Source organism: Theropithecus gelada, chromosome 16, assembly GCF_003255815.1.
Source record: "Theropithecus gelada isolate Dixy chromosome 16, Tgel_1.0, whole genome shotgun sequence".
Lineage (NCBI taxonomy): Eukaryota > Metazoa > Chordata > Mammalia > Primates > Cercopithecidae > Theropithecus > Theropithecus gelada.
This window is the reverse complement of record NC_037684.1, coordinates 58648180-58664718: the sequence shown is the minus strand read 5'-3', so window position 1 is coordinate 58664718 and position 16539 is coordinate 58648180. Positions and strand designations below refer to the sequence as shown.

General features: G+C 45.9%; 1 protein-coding gene across 2 annotated transcripts in view; it reads left to right on the top strand.

The window, feature by feature from the left end:
- SMG6 (SMG6, nonsense mediated mRNA decay factor) overlaps nt 1–16539 on the top strand; it is a 243643-nt gene that overhangs the window by 53429 nt on the left and 173675 nt on the right. Inside the window, exons 9-10 of one of the 2 annotated variants that reach the window (XM_025362851.1) lie at nt 2553–2614; nt 10693–10838. In XM_025362851.1, coding sequence (XP_025218636.1) covers nt 2553–2614; nt 10693–10838 — 208 coding nt within the window. Of the gene's footprint in view, nt 1–2552; nt 2615–10292; nt 10534–10692; nt 10839–16539 lie in introns of those variants that run through there. The other variant, XM_025362852.1, reaches the window with a different exon arrangement.

Here is a 16539-nt window from a genome sequence, read left to right as displayed (position 1 = left end):
GTTGATAGAGCCCAGTGTCCCTGGCCCTGACTCACCTTGCTGTATAGACAGGTTATCTTCAGTGAAATATTCTGAGCTTTTTATCTATAAATCAATGTTAAGCTAGTATTACCGATTAAGTGTAACTCATTTAAAGCAAAAATAGAGTGAACATTCTATGCAGAGTTTGATGTTGGTCATTGGTAAAGTGGGAATGTACCCCTTTTCCACACTTGGCTTCCGTATGAAATAGATGGAACTGCCATAGCTTGGTTGGTGTTCTGTTTTGCAAGAGGATTAAACAGGGAGTTTTTCCTTTTGGGGCAGACTGCCCAGGGATACTGGACTCCTTGCCCTGACCACTGGGATCCTGGGGTCAAGATTCTTCACTTCTCTTCCTGGCTGGCTACAGAGCCCTGAAGATATTGCTTCTAGGAGACCAGGGAAGATGACAAGGAGGTTTAGTTTTTCGATTGTCTCTGCTTTCTTTGCATTTGAATTGAAATTTGTTTCCTTCCCTTGTTTTGCTGAGAAATCTTTTGGTTTTGATGGAAGTAGATTTTCTTTTTTTTTTTTTTTGAGATGGAGTCTCACTCTGTCGCCCAGGCTGGAGTGCAGTGGCCGGATCTCAGCTCACTGCAAGCTCCGCCTCCCGGGTTCACGCCATTCTCCTGCCCCAGCCTCCCGAGTAGCTGGGACTACAGGTACCCGCCACCTCGCTCGGCTAGTTTTTTGTATTTTTTAGTAGAGATGGGGTTTCACCGTGTTAGCCAGGATGGTCTCGATCTCCTGACCTCGTGATCCGCCTGTCTCGGCCTCCCAAAGTGCCGGGATTACAGGCTTCAGCCACCGCGCCCGGCTGGAAGTAGATTTTCTAGAACCTTGAACCACGATTGTAAATTGGGGGCTCATGGGCCAGATGTATCTGGCAAATGTGTGTTTTTTGGCTTCTTTAATGCTTATATTATTTTCATTAGTAGCCAACATGTAAAAGCCAGAGGATTTCACATAAAAATCCAGATTCAGTCAGGTGCAGTGACTCACACCTCTGTGATCCCAGCACTTTGGGAGGCTGAGGCAGGAGGATTGCTTGAGCCCACGATTTTGAGACCAGTCCGGGCAACATAGTGAGAACTCCAGTCTACAAAAAATTAAAAATTAGCCAGGTGTGGTGACACTACCTGTAGTCCCAGCTACTCAGGAGGCTGAGGCAGGATTGCTTGAGCCCAGGAGGTAGAGGTTGCAGTGAGCTGTGATCACACCACTGTACTCCAGCCTGGGCGACAGAGTGAGACCCTGTCTCAAAACAACAAAACAAGCTGGGTGCAGTGGCTTACACCTGTAATCCCAGTACTTTGGGAGGCCAAGGCAGGTGGATCACTTGAGGCCAGGAGTTGGAGACCAGCCTGGCCGACATGGCAAAACCCTGTCTCTTCTAAAAATGCAAAAATTAGCTGGTTGTGGGGGTGCACGCCTGTAATCCCAGCTACTCGGGTGGCTGAGGCACGAGAATCGTTTGAACTGGGAGGTGGAGGTTGCAGTGAGCTGAAATCATACCACTGCACTCCAGCCTGGGCGACAGAGCGAGATTCTGTCTCAAAAAACAAAAACAGGCCAGGTGCGGTGGCTCAAGCCTGTAATCCCAGCACTTTGGGAGGCCGAGATGGGCGGATCACGAGGTCAGGAGATTGAGACCACCCTGGCTAACACGGTAAAACCCTGTCTCTACTAAAAAATACCAAAAAAGCTAGCCGGGCGTGGTGACGGGCGCCTGTAGTCCCAGCTACTCGGGAGGCTGAGGCAAGAGAATGGCATGAACCCGGGAGGCGGAGCTTGCAGTGAGCCGAGATCACGCCACTGCACTCCAGCCTGGGCGACAGAGCGAGACTCCGTCTCAAAAAAAAAAAACAACCCAGATTGCAGTTTCCAGCTTGGGCCTACATAGAGGATTTGGCTAAAACTGGGGTGGAATAGTCATAGGTTGCTACTGTCTCCATCAGCATACTTTATGCCTAGCCCTGTAGACACTTGAATTTTCAGCTCCAGACATAGAACATGAACTCTAGTTTTTAAAGCTGGCGAAGTACAATTTGATGAGTTAGTGGTGGGTTACCTTGCTCTTGGTTATCAAAAAGAGTCCTGCTTTCCTAGCTAAGAAGGTAGAAAAATAACTCAAATAGAACCAGGGACTTCACTAGTATCCTCGCTCCTGTAAGAGTTTCATTTCCATGATTATGGAGCCAGGGTGGCTCCTAGATCCTCAGAGAGCTATGGGCATCTTTCTTTACATCCTGCTTATTCAGATTCACCACCTCATCCCCTGCACACAGGTGCCACTGCCGGCAGAGGGTGCTGTCTGCTCACTGAGCCTGCTGTCATCTTGGCTCAGCTGAGCGGCAGCTGTTGGGCATGTGCCCTGGGTCTGTGAGAGTTTGGGCATGTCCATTTGGTTCCCATCCCTAGTGCCTACCCCTTAGACCCTGGCCAGGTTATTGTGTCACTGGGGACTCTGTTCAGTAACAGGAAACTGGGGAAAGTTTAATTGTTTTCTCCTCTCCCTTTTTCCCATGCAGCTGAACAAAAGGTTCATCCTCAGTTTTCTCCATGCCCATGGGAAGCTGTTTACCCGGATTGGGTAAGTGTGCAGGATGTTTATTTTATTTTCCTACATTACAAGTCATTTTGGAATTTAATATTGTTAGCAACTGGACTGTGTTTGTAACTGAGGGCACAGGGTGTGAATTCTTAGAGGCCTCCACCTTCTCTTCCCTTCATCTTCTGTCCTACTGTGCTCATGAAATTTGGGAAATATTACTCTCTATCTCTCTTGTTTCTTCTTTCTTACCTTGACTAAAACCCTTCTTTAAATACAATCTTGTCCCAGCCCCCACCCCAGTCGCTCTGGGTTTCTCTTTCCTCTGCCTTCTGGCTCAGTCTCCAGTGAATGCCTCAACGCAGTCGTGCTAAATCCCTGGGTACAGCTGTCAGGGGGTCCTCTTTGGGAAGAATACTGTCCACTAATTTTCCATCAAAAATAAGAGTAACATTTTCGCTCTATGTCCTTCTGACCCATATCCTTTCCTCCTGTGCTCAGTTTCCTGTGCCATATTGCTGATCTCATTAAATACCAAGCCTCTTACAGTTTCATCATTCACCATGGATTTCCATAGACATCTCAGGGAAGGTGGTATGTGCAAAACCAACACTTGACTGCTTAAATTCCTGGAAACAGATCGAGTTTTGAGTATTCCTTTATTCCTTGGGTGGATCCGAGTTCTTCCTCACTGTGTAAAAACTAGTGATCCTACGCCCAACATAATGCCTACACACCAGAGCAGATGGATGCCTGGAGCCTCTTTAGTACAGGATCTCCCTGAGTGTAGGAGAGTGAGGAGCGGAGTAGTTGGCAGTGCCCCCAGACCAGTCTTCCACTCGACCCGTCTTCCGCTAGACCAGTCTTCTACTGGATTCTAATATTTTCTGAGTTGGAAGTTGTATTATGAGCTGCCCTTTGGGGTGATTTGTTTTGGATTATAGATACCCCAGTTATTGTCAGTGTTTCCCTTTCACTTCCCGTCATAACTTCGTAAGTTTATCTGTAATTCTCTAGAAGGCTTTCTTTCTTTTTTTTTTTTTTTTGAGACAGAGACTTGCTCTGTTGCTCAGGCTGGAGTGCAGTGGCGTGATCTCAGCTCACTGCAACCTCTGCCCTCTGGGTTCAAGTGATTCTCCTGCCTCAGCCCGCCGAGTAGCTGGGATTACAGGCGTGCACCACTAATTTCTGCCTTTTTAGTAGAGATGGGGTTTCACCATATTGACCAGGCTGGTCTTGAACTCCTGACCTCATGTGATCCACCTGCGTCGGCCTCCTAAAGTGCTGGGATTACAGGCGTGAGCCACCGCTCCCAGCCTAGAAGGCTCTCTTAGTGGAGGTAGGGGCTATGTCACTTTCCACATACTGTTGTAGGTAACTTTTTTGAGAAGTGGAAAGGCTTGGTTCTGCTGGAAGAAACTGCTCCACGGGCGGTGGACTAGAAAGTGTGCTTATTACATATTCATTCAGTATCGACCTGGGTAAGATTGATAGTGATGGTCATTGCAAGCATAGTTCGGATTTCAGAATGACTTGGGAAAATTGGAAAAGGTACTAGTAGATGGATCTCTGTCTGTAGACATAACAGGTGGAGATATTCACTTAGGCAAAGTAAACTAGATGCATCACTGGTCCCATCTCCTGCCTCCCAACTCCGCTGTCCTGCCACTGCCACCAGTTCAAGTTCCACTCTGGCAGTTTTTGCCTCACTGTTGTATTCCTAGAGCCTGGCATGTAGTATTTGTTGTATAAATGAATGAATTATAAAAAACGGATGGATTGCCAAGCACTGCAGAGAAACATGTAGTATTCTAGTAGGTTACTGTAGACCCAAGACAGTCACTAGTGAGTAATGTAAGGCTGTAGTTACAAGGTGGAAGTTACTTACATTTTTAAGATGATATCGGAATCATCTTAAAAATAACACATCAGAGTAGGAAATACCTTTGTGCTACTCTTAAAGTAACAGTTGATGGTACTCCTGCTTTTTATTTATTCTTTTTTTTTTTTTTTTTTTTTTTGAGAGAGAGAGAGCCTGTGTGTGTTACCCGGCTGTAGTGCCATGGCTATTCACAGACATGATCATACCACACTATAGCCTTGAACTCCTGGCTCAGCCTCCCATGTCACTGGGACTACATGCTCCACCACGACAACTGGCTTATTTACCTTCTTTTTTTTTTTTTTTTTGAGACGGAGTCTCGCTCTGTCGCCCAGGCTGAAGTGCATTGGTGTGATCTCGGCTCACTGCAGGCTCCGCCTCCCTGGTTCACGCCATTCTCCTGCCTCAGCCTCCAGCGTAGCTGGGACTACAGGTGCCCACCACCACACCCGGCTAATTTTTTTTTTTTTTTGGTATCTTCAGTAGAGATGGGGTTTCACCGTGTTAGCCAGGATGGTCTCGATCTCCTGACCTCGTGATCTGCCTGCCTCAGCCTCCCAGAGTGCTGGGATTACAGGCGTGAGCCACCGCGCCTGGCCTGTTTATCTTTTATAGTTCTCGTTTTTTCATCTTTCTCTCCTTTACTACTTTTCACTCAGTGTTTTCTTTCCTTTTTTCCTTGGCCTATGTTTGTTCTTTAAATTTTCCTCTACCATGTTGCCCTAAGTCGAGATTTCTCAACCCTTGGCACTGTCGACGTTTTGAGCCAGGTGACTCTGTTGTGAGGGGTGTCCTGTGCGTTGTAGGATACTTAGCAGCGTCCCTGGCTTCTTTCCACTACGTACCAGTAGCACACTCCCCCACCAAATGTGATGATTCAAAATATCTCCAGACATTGCCGAACGTTCCCTGGGAGACAAAATTGCCCCTCGTTGAAAATCACTACTCTAGATATTTCTTGCCCTGTTAGAGACTTTTGGAACTAAAAAAGTTATAAATCTTGGTGCAGAATGTAGGAACATTTAGGATATATTTTTATCAGCTTATGCAGTAGTTACACCCTGATTTCCCCTCCACTTCTAAAATTCTTATATTTCAGCACATATTTTGGAATAAGTTTGGGAAAGGACCACAGTAATGATTAAAAAGCCAGATAATGACCGGGCGCAATGGCTTACACCTATAATCCTATAGCATTTTGAGAGGCCAAGGTGGGAGAATCACTTGAGCCCAGGAGTTCAAGACCAGCCTGGGCAACATAGGGAGAAGACTCCATCTCTCTTTTTAATGGATATAATAGAGAATTTTTTTTTAAAGCCAGAAAATGAGATCTGCAAGGAAAAATTAATTTTAAAAAACATTAAGGTAAAAAATATTTATTTAGAGGCAACTGTAGGGTGCCTACATGCTTAAATATAAAAGGGTCCTAACAGGATAGTCTTGATTTTTATGGAATGACAGTAAGGGAAATTGGCTTCTGTTGTAGCTGGAGAGATTTGGGTTAGGTGTAAGAAAATTTCACAGAAGGGAAGATGGTTGAGAATTTTCTTTTTTGAAGGCCTTTAAAAATGAATAGATCATCTCATTTGTCTGAGGTGGTTTACTGTGTTCCAGGTTATTTTTCAGGATCTCTTTTATTCCTGCCTATAACATATTCTGTTGTCAAAAAGGTAAAGCCAGCCCAGTTTCACCTTCATGAGAAATGACTTACGGTAGTTTTCATTGAGGAAAATGTATGTCAATTCTAGGCACTGCATTCCCTCTATGGGTTTCCTCTTATTCTGTCCTGAAGGTAAAATAAAATTGAGCCCCATCTTTATTCTGGAAGGCAGAAACAGAAATAACATTTCTATTGCAGGGAGAAAGGTATAGACGTCTGTAAGACTAGGAAAGCAATGATCCCAAGCCACACACAACATCGTGGACTGTTGCCTAATTACCAAGAAGATGTGAAATGTGGGCGGCGTTGAGAACGAATTAAGAGTGAGGAGATTGTAATGGGGAGCAGCTGAAGGCACATCACTCTCCCGCCTGCCTTTTCAGAAAAGCCCCGACGCTGTGCTTCCGGGCATGGTCTGCTCTATGCCTGGTGCTCCACAGTGCATCAGCATAGACTCGAATGCCTACTATGTGCAAGATAAGTCTCTCAACTCCCAGCACTAGCTGACCAGAGGTTCAGAGCTTTAGAGGAAATACTCAGTGCCAAAAAGAGTTTGTTTTTCACTGCTTACTAGTTACAAGATCTTGAGAGTAAACAAGTCAAAGCAGCTGTGGGCTTCAACTAACCTGATCAATGGTTTAAAGAGATGATCTCTGAGGTCCATTCCAGTCCTTATGTTCTGTAGCACTATGATTTGTTTTTTTTCTCATTTCCACCCTGTCACATGGCTTAATTTTTTGGTTTTGTTCTTTTGCTCCTGGGTTGTTGCTATCTTGCTCGGTTTTTAAAAATTAAGAGGTTGAAAAAAACTAACCTGGATTGTTTTCTGCAGAGAATGTTGTCTAGCCCAGCTGTGTTCCTCAGCATCTGAGGGCTGAGTCCTGCTCGGTTAGTCACCGTCTGAGTCAGTCCTGGGCCTAGGTCCCGGTGTTGTCTAAAAGATTCGTTTCTTGAAACTGCCATTCAAATGAAACAAGGTGTCCCTAGAGATCACTTCACAAGGCACCACTTTTGTCCGTGAAACACACAGCCCGAAAACGATGGTATCTTCTGAGGTTTTAAAGGATAGGGACAGAGTCATCTCGGATTCAGGAGAAGGACTCGGTCGGGGTGCCATATGGTTCCTGACAGACCCTTTCCTGGTGAGAGGCAGATCACACCTGCGCTCGGGCTCCAGTGAGAGAGGTTAGGAAGCTGCAGCCTCTAGGCTCTGAATTTGTGACAGATAGTATGCTTTTGCTTCCTATTAGCCTTGATCACAGTTACCACTTTAGTTTTTACTTGCTTGCCTAGTCATGCTATTTGCATACCTTTAAAGTCTCTTGGAATTCAAAGACTGATGTATTTATTTTGTACTTTTAATTTTTAAAAACATAATGTTTGTGCCTGATTCATTTTTTAAGTTAACAAATGTTCTTAAACACAAAAGTAAGATGTATTCATTATGGGATAAATCTTTTCTTTCTTTACAGTGCTCTTTGTAAAGTATTTAGAAAACTCAGCAAAGAAGAACAAATAAAAAATTACCCATATTCCTACCACCTAGAGAAAACACTGTTAAAATTTTTTCAATTTTTTTCTACATATCACATACATACTTTTAAAAATTGCTTTATAACTATTTTTTAAAATATATTTTGAAGTTTCTCTCACATGATTAAAAAATGTGATACAACTTTAAAAACTAGTATTCAGTTGTATGCATTTGCATCTTAATCATCTATTGTCGGGCACTTTCGATTGCTTCCAATTTTTGGCAATTATAAATGACCACTTTTTATAAGTTTTCTCTGTTGCTTCTCTTCCTACTTTATTGCTGCGACTGCTGTTTCTTCTTAGATATAATTTTATAATTATTACATAAATATTATCCAGAAATCCTTTAAAAAGTACAACATTAAAACTAAGACTAAAATTTCTTTTAACTCTGTGTCCTCCAAAAAGATAGCACTAGACATCAGGGCGTGTATTCTTCCAGACCTTTCACTGCCTTTACCTGCTTACTTACATATGTGTCCATCAGACTTACTTACATATGTGTCCATCGGTAAGTGTAATTTTCTGTCTGTAACGCAGGGTGAAGCAAAGATGATTTCTCAAAGAGAAAGACATAAAACTACTTACAGGTAGTTTGAGGCCAGAATTAGATAGCATTTTGGTTACAAAACTGGAAACCAGAAACCACCTACTGAGCCCCGAGGAGGGTTCCTCTCTCTCTGTGTGTGCCTCCCGTGGTTACTGCTGAACAAGGCTGGTTTTGCATGAGTAGATCCACCTTCACTCGCATCTCACATTTGAAGTTGCTCTAACTTATATCCTTCTGCTTTCAGTTTTTTCTTTTGTTTTAATCATGCTGAATTAGTTGACAGGCAAAGGGAGAATTTTTTTTAAAAAACTTTTTATAAAAAGGAAATGTGGACAGTTTGACCTGGTGCTCGTTCAAGACTTCAGTCTGACCCAGAGAGTGTTAATGGATCTGTTTCAATTCCTACCCCAGGGAAGAGGCTTCCTCAGACACAGCTTCGAAGCAAAACTGTCCCACGTGACACTTCTGTCCTGTCGTTCTGTGCTGGCTCTCTACCGCCTTTCAACACGGAGACACATGGCTCTGAAACTTGCCCAGCGTGGCTGCTTTTCAAGCAGAGTGAACGCTGCTATTCTCGTAACGAGAAGTGCTAGCCCCCCTCCCCACCTCTGACCAGAAAGAGTACTGCACAGTGTCAGGATTTAAAATGAAACCTTTGTTATAGCCCATGGGGAAAAATGGATCTAGTCCAGCCCCAAACATATCACTCTCTGCCATTCCACATCTTCCAAGAGTTTTAACGGCTCTGACATTTTTTAGAGGGGGAAAAAAAAAATAGTTTTGTTTTGTTTTGGAGGGGTGGGTACTTGAAATGGCATGTGGAGAAAAAAAGCAAATGCATGGCATCTTTTGTGCCAATGAAAATGAGGACAGCTCAGCAGAGAGGAGAACTGGAATGTAAACTGTAATTGACCCATAACTGTGGCACGACTTCTGGGCACCAGGGGGTCAGTAATAGGAGTTGCCATCCAAGAGCAAGGAGCGAAGATTGCCAGGATTCCAGAAAACCTGGAGTTTTGTAATCTGGGGAGTGCGCTCGCTACTCAATCGGGAAGGGCCCGGATGGGTGAAGCTAGAAGCACCTTCCCCTAGAACTTGAGACTGGTTTCTATCTTTTGAGAAGGATTACCTTCCTTGTGGCTTTTCAGAAGCTATTAATCCAAGCTGGAGCTTTTCCCCAACCCCACAAGTATGCCACAAGCAGCTTGTTTATTTGGGGTCTGGGGGACATGGTAAAAAATATTTTGGTGACCACGAATTGTTCGGCATAGCCCTAAGGCCTACGTGCCTGGTTACTCTCTCAAGCACCAAGCTTGAACTTGCTTTTTCTTTCTGAAGACTTCAGCTGTGGTTTGTTTCTGTTGCCAAAGAAGCTCCAGGCATGCACCGCTGTTTGGGATCCAGTGGCCACAGTTGGCAAGGAGTGATTTGAATGACCTCTCCTTAGGAGCCCTAGGTCACTGGCTAGATTTCTGCCTCCCTGCGTTACAGCCTCTTCCTGTATTGGGAGTGGCACTTGGCCAGGGCATTATATTTCCACTGGCCTGAAAACATACAGACCCCGATGAACAGAGGCTTGTGAGAGGGAGGACGACGGCAACACAGGAAGAACTGAGACAGATGACTGGGGGCCTCTAGGTCTAGGCATTCTTCAAGGGGAAATTTGGGATCCTCAGGTGGAACAGTCAGTATGATAATACCTCAGAAGACAACAGCAGAACTATGTCTGGTTACCTAAAGTAAACCCTTGAGTAAAAAATCTTTAGGCCGGGCGCAGTGGCTCATGCCTGTAATCCGAGCACTTTGGGAGGCCGAGGCAGGTGGGTCACTTGAGGTCAGGAGTTCGAGACCAGCCTGGCCTACATGGTGAAACCCCCGTCTCTACTAAAAATAGAAACATTAGCCGGGCATGGTGGCACACACCTGTAGTCACAGCCCCTCAGGAGGCTGAGGCAGGAGAATTGCTTGAACCTGGGAGGCAGGGGTTGCAGTGAGCCGAGATTGGGTGAAAAGAGCGAAACTCTGTCTGAAAAAAAGAAAAAAAAATTTCTTTTTTAAGATTCATGTTACTCTTTTAATTGAATTCAGTTTCATACCAGAGAGTTTAGGGACTATGAAGGTTTTAGGAAATTTGTTGAGTATTTAGAAAAGCTGATGGTTTCAGAGAGAAACTTTGATATCAGCTTGAATGCAGTTATTGCCAGGGGTGAGGAAATAGCATACCAAAGCATAATCACTCATAGTGATTTATCCAAAACTTGAGTTGTTTCCATCTCTGAACCCTGAAAACTCCTTTATCTTGAATTTGTTCAAAATTACAGGATTCCGGGAAGGTTTGTGAAAATAGCACAGAAATGTCCTAGGCAGTAGTTGTCTGGTGTGTGTGTGTGTATGTGTGTGTGTGTGTGTGTGTGTGTGAGTGAGAGAGAGAGGGAGAAAAAGAGAGACTGAAAGAGAGCATTGCCTCACCGATGGGTTTGCTGTATCTGCAGGATGGAGACATTCCCTGCAGTGGCTGAAAAGGTCCTCAGGGAGTTCCAGGTGTTACTGCAGCACAGCCCCTCTCCCCTTGGAAGTACCCGCATGCTGCAGCTTATGACCATCAATATGTTTGCGGTCCACAACTCCCAGCTGAAAGGTAAGGAATGTTTAGTTTCTTCATCTAGAATATAGACAGATAGAGATTAGTGTAGCTTCTTTCTACCATACCTACCTCCCCCCACCCCACCCCAGAACACACACACCCTCCCCTTCCTACCATTGTCTCAGATATTGAGTTTACTTTGAAATCTATATGACTCTCCAGTGCTTGGGTGGGATGGAAGGAGGGAATCATGGGTATAGAGCTTAGTTTGCAAATGCAGAGATGCTGTTGCACATCTGGCCGCACAAAAGGCAGCAGCAAGGCCTCTTGAAGGCTGCAGACCCAGAGCCTCTCCCAAGGGAGAGGCATTGCTGAGATATTTCATTGCAGAGACCATACGCTTGGCAGGGATTGGGAATAGCTGTTTCTGGACTCATGTACCCTGTTTGTTCAATATGGAAAAGTCTAGTTCCCTATGGGATATCCCTAGTGGGAGCCTGCCAGGGAGTAAGAACCAAAAATTGATGAGCTTTGGTGATTCAAATCTGGAAGCACAAAAACCACCAGGCCCAGAATTTGGCTGGTATACCAGTGTGCATTCTGAAATGTTTTTCTGAACGTGTTGGGGTTTTTTTCATAGGGGGTCGGGTGGGTGTGGAAGTAGAGGGGAGAAGGGCAGATTGGCAGGGCTTTAAATGCTTTGATGACTAGGTCAGGGTCAAAGGATGTTACCAGGATTTCTTCCCTTCCCTTCCGTTCCCTTCATTTCACTTAGGTAAGGATGATATGGTATGACTTGATGGAATTATGTAGCACAGGGATGGCATTATTTTCTGTGTTTATTTGCAAGGGTGATTTGGTCCATGCTGGCAAGGAATCATTTCAGAACAGTGACAGAGAGCGTTTGGTCTCAGGGCAAGAAATGCCAGGAAGTGGGAATTGGCCCATAGAGACCCTGCTGTAAAACAGACCTGGTGTTTCTTGACAGAGTGCCGCTGGGTCTCTTGTTGCCCCTTTTCATAGCACTTTCTCTCACCATGAAGTCGGTTTATTTATCTCCCTGTTTGTACTTACGGGTTATGCTTCACTTGCTTGTGGTGGGGGAGTGAGTATGCCACACTTTGCCTTGAAATGGAAATGTGGGTCTTTCTGGGACTAGGCAAGGTCCTCTCAGAGTGTGTCTGGGTTCTCAGTCACTTCTGAATCCTAGAGGATTTCCTCATCTCGTGCTGCCTGCTACAGCGTTTACAATTTCCAGCAGAAAGCAAGATCGGGGACTTAGATGCCTTTTTGAACTTGGCTAATTTTTCCTGAGATGGCTATTTGGGTAAATGGCCCTGAGGAATGTCCTAAGTGACAGCACTGGTTTTCAGGGAGAAGAGAAGAAAATTTGTAAAGTGCTGTGCTGGTGAGGCCCAAAGGGGAGGGACAGTCTGCACCAAGTAGGAAGCCCACTTGACTCTGGAAATGGGCCCTGAGGTGCCCTCCCGTTCATCTTCCTCCCCAGGTGCCCTCCCGTTCACCTTCCTCCCGAGGTGTCCTCCTGTTCATCTTCCTCCCCAGGTGCCCTCCTGTTCTCCTTCCTCCTGATGTGTCCTCCTGTTCATCTTCCTCCTGAAGTGTCCTCCTGTTCATCTTTCTCCCGAGGTGTCCTCCTGTTCATCTTCCTCCCGAGGTGCCCTCCTTTTGATCTTCCTCCCGAGGTGCCCTCTTGTTTATCTTCCTCCTGAGGTGCTCTGTTCATCTTCCCATCTCCACTAAAAACAACCCACAGAGTTCAGTGAGCTGCCTGTCTCAGAGCTGTAGCCTCAGCCAAGACATTGTTCCTGCACCAAATGACCTGTGGCTTCTTTAGGTGTGAATGTGAAGGACCTGCAGCCCTTGCCCCTGAAGCATCTGTTTTCAGCAGCTTCTATTCCGTGGAAAGGAATACCTTGGCCTTTTAATAGGCCATCAGTGAGTCTTTTTCTTGTAGCTGTTGTTAAGAAAAGGTTAAGAAAATAAGGGTAGGCCGAGTGCGGTGGCTCACGCCTGTAATCCCAGCGCTTTTGGAGGCCAAGGCGGGCATATCACCTGAGGTCAGGAGTTTGAGACCAGCCTGGCCAACATGGCGAAACCCTGTCTATACTAAAAATACCAAAAATTAGCTGGGCTTGGTGGTGGGGACCTGTAATCCCAGCTTCTCAGGAGGCTGAGGCAGGAGAATTGCTTGAACTTGGGAGATGGAGGTTGCAGTGAACGGAGATTGCAAACTATACTGCAGCCTGGGCAGGCAGAGCAAGGCTCCATCTCAAAAATAATAATAATAATAATAATTAAGAATTAAAAATTTAAAAAAAAAAGAAAATATGGGTAAAAGGAAGGTAAGATGGTGAGTACAGAGAAAGAAATTGGTTGTTCCCTGATTTGAGGCCAAGGTACTTTTTCTAGGACTCTTCCATGGTGGGTCATAATGAGCACCCTCTAGCCAGGAGAGACATGTACAAATAAAGCCCGTACTTGAGACCCTACTCTTCATTACTGGTCTGCTCCTGACTCTCACCTCATTGTTACCTCGATGAGGTAATTGGGGCCAAGAAGAGTATGAGTTGAGGTGGTCAGAGGCTCCAAGGGTGTTTCAAGGAAAAACGGCCCAGGCCACAGGATATAACACTCAGCGAGGACAGAGAGCTCTGTGGACGTGTTGCCAACTACCCGGTGTGCAGCTGAGGCGGCCATCCAGACCCCACTGTGTGGGCTGCCGTTGGGAGAGGGGCGAGCAGAGTCTAGACCCCACTGTGTGGGCTGCCATTGGGACAGGGGCAAGCGGAGTGCTCAGCAGGGCTGGCTGGTGGGAAGATGCACTTTTCCATTTCCCAGCACATGAGTCATCATCCTTGGTCCCCTGTGCTGTGCTTGCCTGGACAGTGGCAATAAGGGGGTGTTGTGGCTGAGTAGCAGCATCTGTGCTGGGGGTGGAGAAGGAAGGGGGTTGGGGAGAGGGTAAAGATTTAAATCCTTCACTAATCAGCAGCAGTTTGAATCACATTTTTATGAGTAAGGAAGTGATAAATCAGCCCTGCGTGTTCAACCCCCAAGTCCCGTCAGCCAGTGCCCTTCTAAAGGTTTCTCCCCTGGCCAGTCTGCATGCTGTCAGAGTTGCCACCCACCCTCAGGGCCCTGGCTGCCTGAAACCAGGAAGCAAGAGCCTGATGCTGCCTTGCCCTCCCAGGTGCTGGGGTCTGTGGTGAATTGGCAGTCACTGCAAGCTACAGAACATCTGGGCCATCATTTTTCTTTCCGTTCCTTCTTGGACATGTCCTTCTGGGTGGGTGTTCGCACATGTCAGTTTCTGGACTCTGTGGAGGAGGAGCATTCCAGCCTGAAGCAGAAGTGATCTTGTGGCCCACCAGGCAGCTGAGATCCTCGCAGTCTCTACCTGAGTCTTCCCTGTAGATGTGGTGCCTAAGGAGTATGATTTGGAGAGCCACAGGGAGCAGATTCCTTTCTTTAAAAGTGTGTCCCTTGCTGATGCCTCTAATGCTGTCGTGAATCATTTGTTTTTGTGTGTTCAGCGCCACCCTTGTATAACTGTCTTCTTTTCACAATATCAGTAATCCAGGATGGAAATCATATTGTTGCTAACATTTTACTGTGATTACTTTTCAAGTGTGTAGAAAAGCTTTGGACACTGCAGAAGGCAAAATGAAAGGAAAAGTTTCAGTGGTGGTGAGAGAATGGCATCTTTGCCTTTCCCTAGGTTATGGTTTTCCCAGGAGCCCACTCCGCTCTTGGGTGCAGAGGATGTGAGGCCAGATTTGCCCCCCTTCCTACAGGGCGAAATAAGTTGAGTAATGCCACATGATTTAGCCAACTAAACTTTCCAGTTACAGCAGTGGTCTTAAAACTCATGGGTTCACGGGTGTTGGTGGAGGGACCTTGATCTGCTCTCGGATGGGCCCTATGCAGAGTCCTACGTCAGTGGATACGGCATTCTAGAATCCTCATACTGCACACTCAGGTAGTTGGGGATAGATAAATTTGAGGGATGGGACAAGGGACATTTGAGGGCCTTGGCTTAGGGCCTGGTATTTATTCGGCATTCAGTAAGCATTTGCTGAGTGCATGGGTGAGGAAGGCAACAGTTCTGGGAAAGCCAGCTCTCACTGAGCAGTGTGTTCCTTACCTGGCCCAGGTCCAAAGCTGGTGGTGAGATAGGTGGTTCCCAGAGTGATGTCATGACTGGTAATCTCTCTAAGGCATTCCTGAGCCTGAAGGGAGGAAGGGCTTTCTCCACGTGCCTCAGTGTTTAACACTTCGGTAGTCATCTAATTGGTTGACGTGATGCCTGGAGGGTGACCTATTGATCTAAACCACAAGTACGCCAAGAATTTTAATTTTTAAAAAATTTTGTAATTTAAGGAAATAAAACTCTAGTTTCTTGAAGGGAAGAATTGAAGCAGCATTGTTGTAGGGGAGCACTGAAACCCCCTTGCATCCCCCATCTGTGCCCAATTTGCTCCAATCTGGCCTTTTTTTGGTTCTTCCTTCATTTTCTCTCCCCCCCTCTTGTTCTCTCTTTTTCAAAAATGTTTTATAATTCCTGGAATCAAAACCATCTCAGGCACACACTGTTTTATTTTACTGTATTATTGGATTATACCGCCTATAAATCACTGGATGTTACTCATTGGCCACCACTGGAATAACTTCCCTTTTCTGTGCCCTGGCTCCCTCTTTTTCCCTCTACCAGTTTCGTAGCACATACATCCATTTCACCTTTGCAGAGAAGCCCCGGTGGCAGCAAGAGGGCACTAAAGAGACACTTCTTGCATGTGCTGTTGGTGTTGCCTGCTTTTAGGGGATATTTGGGAGCTGGGATTGAGGTAGAGCCTGACTTGCATTCCTTTCATTATCATTTATGCTTGCTTTTTTTGGGCGGGGGGAGGGAGGGACAGCGTCTCGTTCTGTCGCCCAGGCTGGAGTATAGTGGTGCAATCTCGGCTCACTGCAACCTCTGCCTCCCGGTTCAGGCAATTCTCCTGCCCTAGCCTCCTGAGTAGCTGGAATCACAGGCGCCCACCACCACGCCTGGCTAAGTTTTCTATTTTTAGTAGAGACGGGGTTTCACCACGTTGGCCAGGCTGGTCTCAAATTCCTGACTTCATGATCCGCCTGCCTCAGCCTCCCAAAGTACTGGGATTACAGGCATGAGCCACCGCGCCCAGCCTTATGCTTGCTTTGAATGGTGTCAGTAATCCTGAATTACAGGAGGTAGAGGGAGTGTCACATGTGGGTCTCTAGAGGGACAGAGAGCTAGCTAGCTACAGCTGTCTGTATAGGACTGATAGCTTTAACTTGTAGGTGTGGGGTGTTTCATGCCTCTGTTGTGACGGGAGGTGACTCTAGTTGAGTTTGGTTTGCAACCGAAATGTCCTTGTCTTCCAGCATACAGCCCATCTTAGAGACCTTCAGAAAAGCAGTTTGCTCCTCTGTGGTGATTCACTTCTGTCGTGAGTCTCTTACCCAAGCCGAATGTATGAAGTGCCTAATCCTCCGCTTGTCAGAACAGTTGTACAGGAAATCCACCTTTCATAAGAGGTTAGGCTTGAGTTAGCTGTGTAAACTGTCCCCCTCAGTCCTCCTCCTGTATCTTTGGTGGTGGAAACCCTTGGGCTTTTTCTCTACAAGGATCTGTGGGTAGATTTCCGTAGGTACTCAGTGCTACCTGACCTTCATTTTCAGGATGCCTCAGTTTAGAGAAAATGAACAGAGC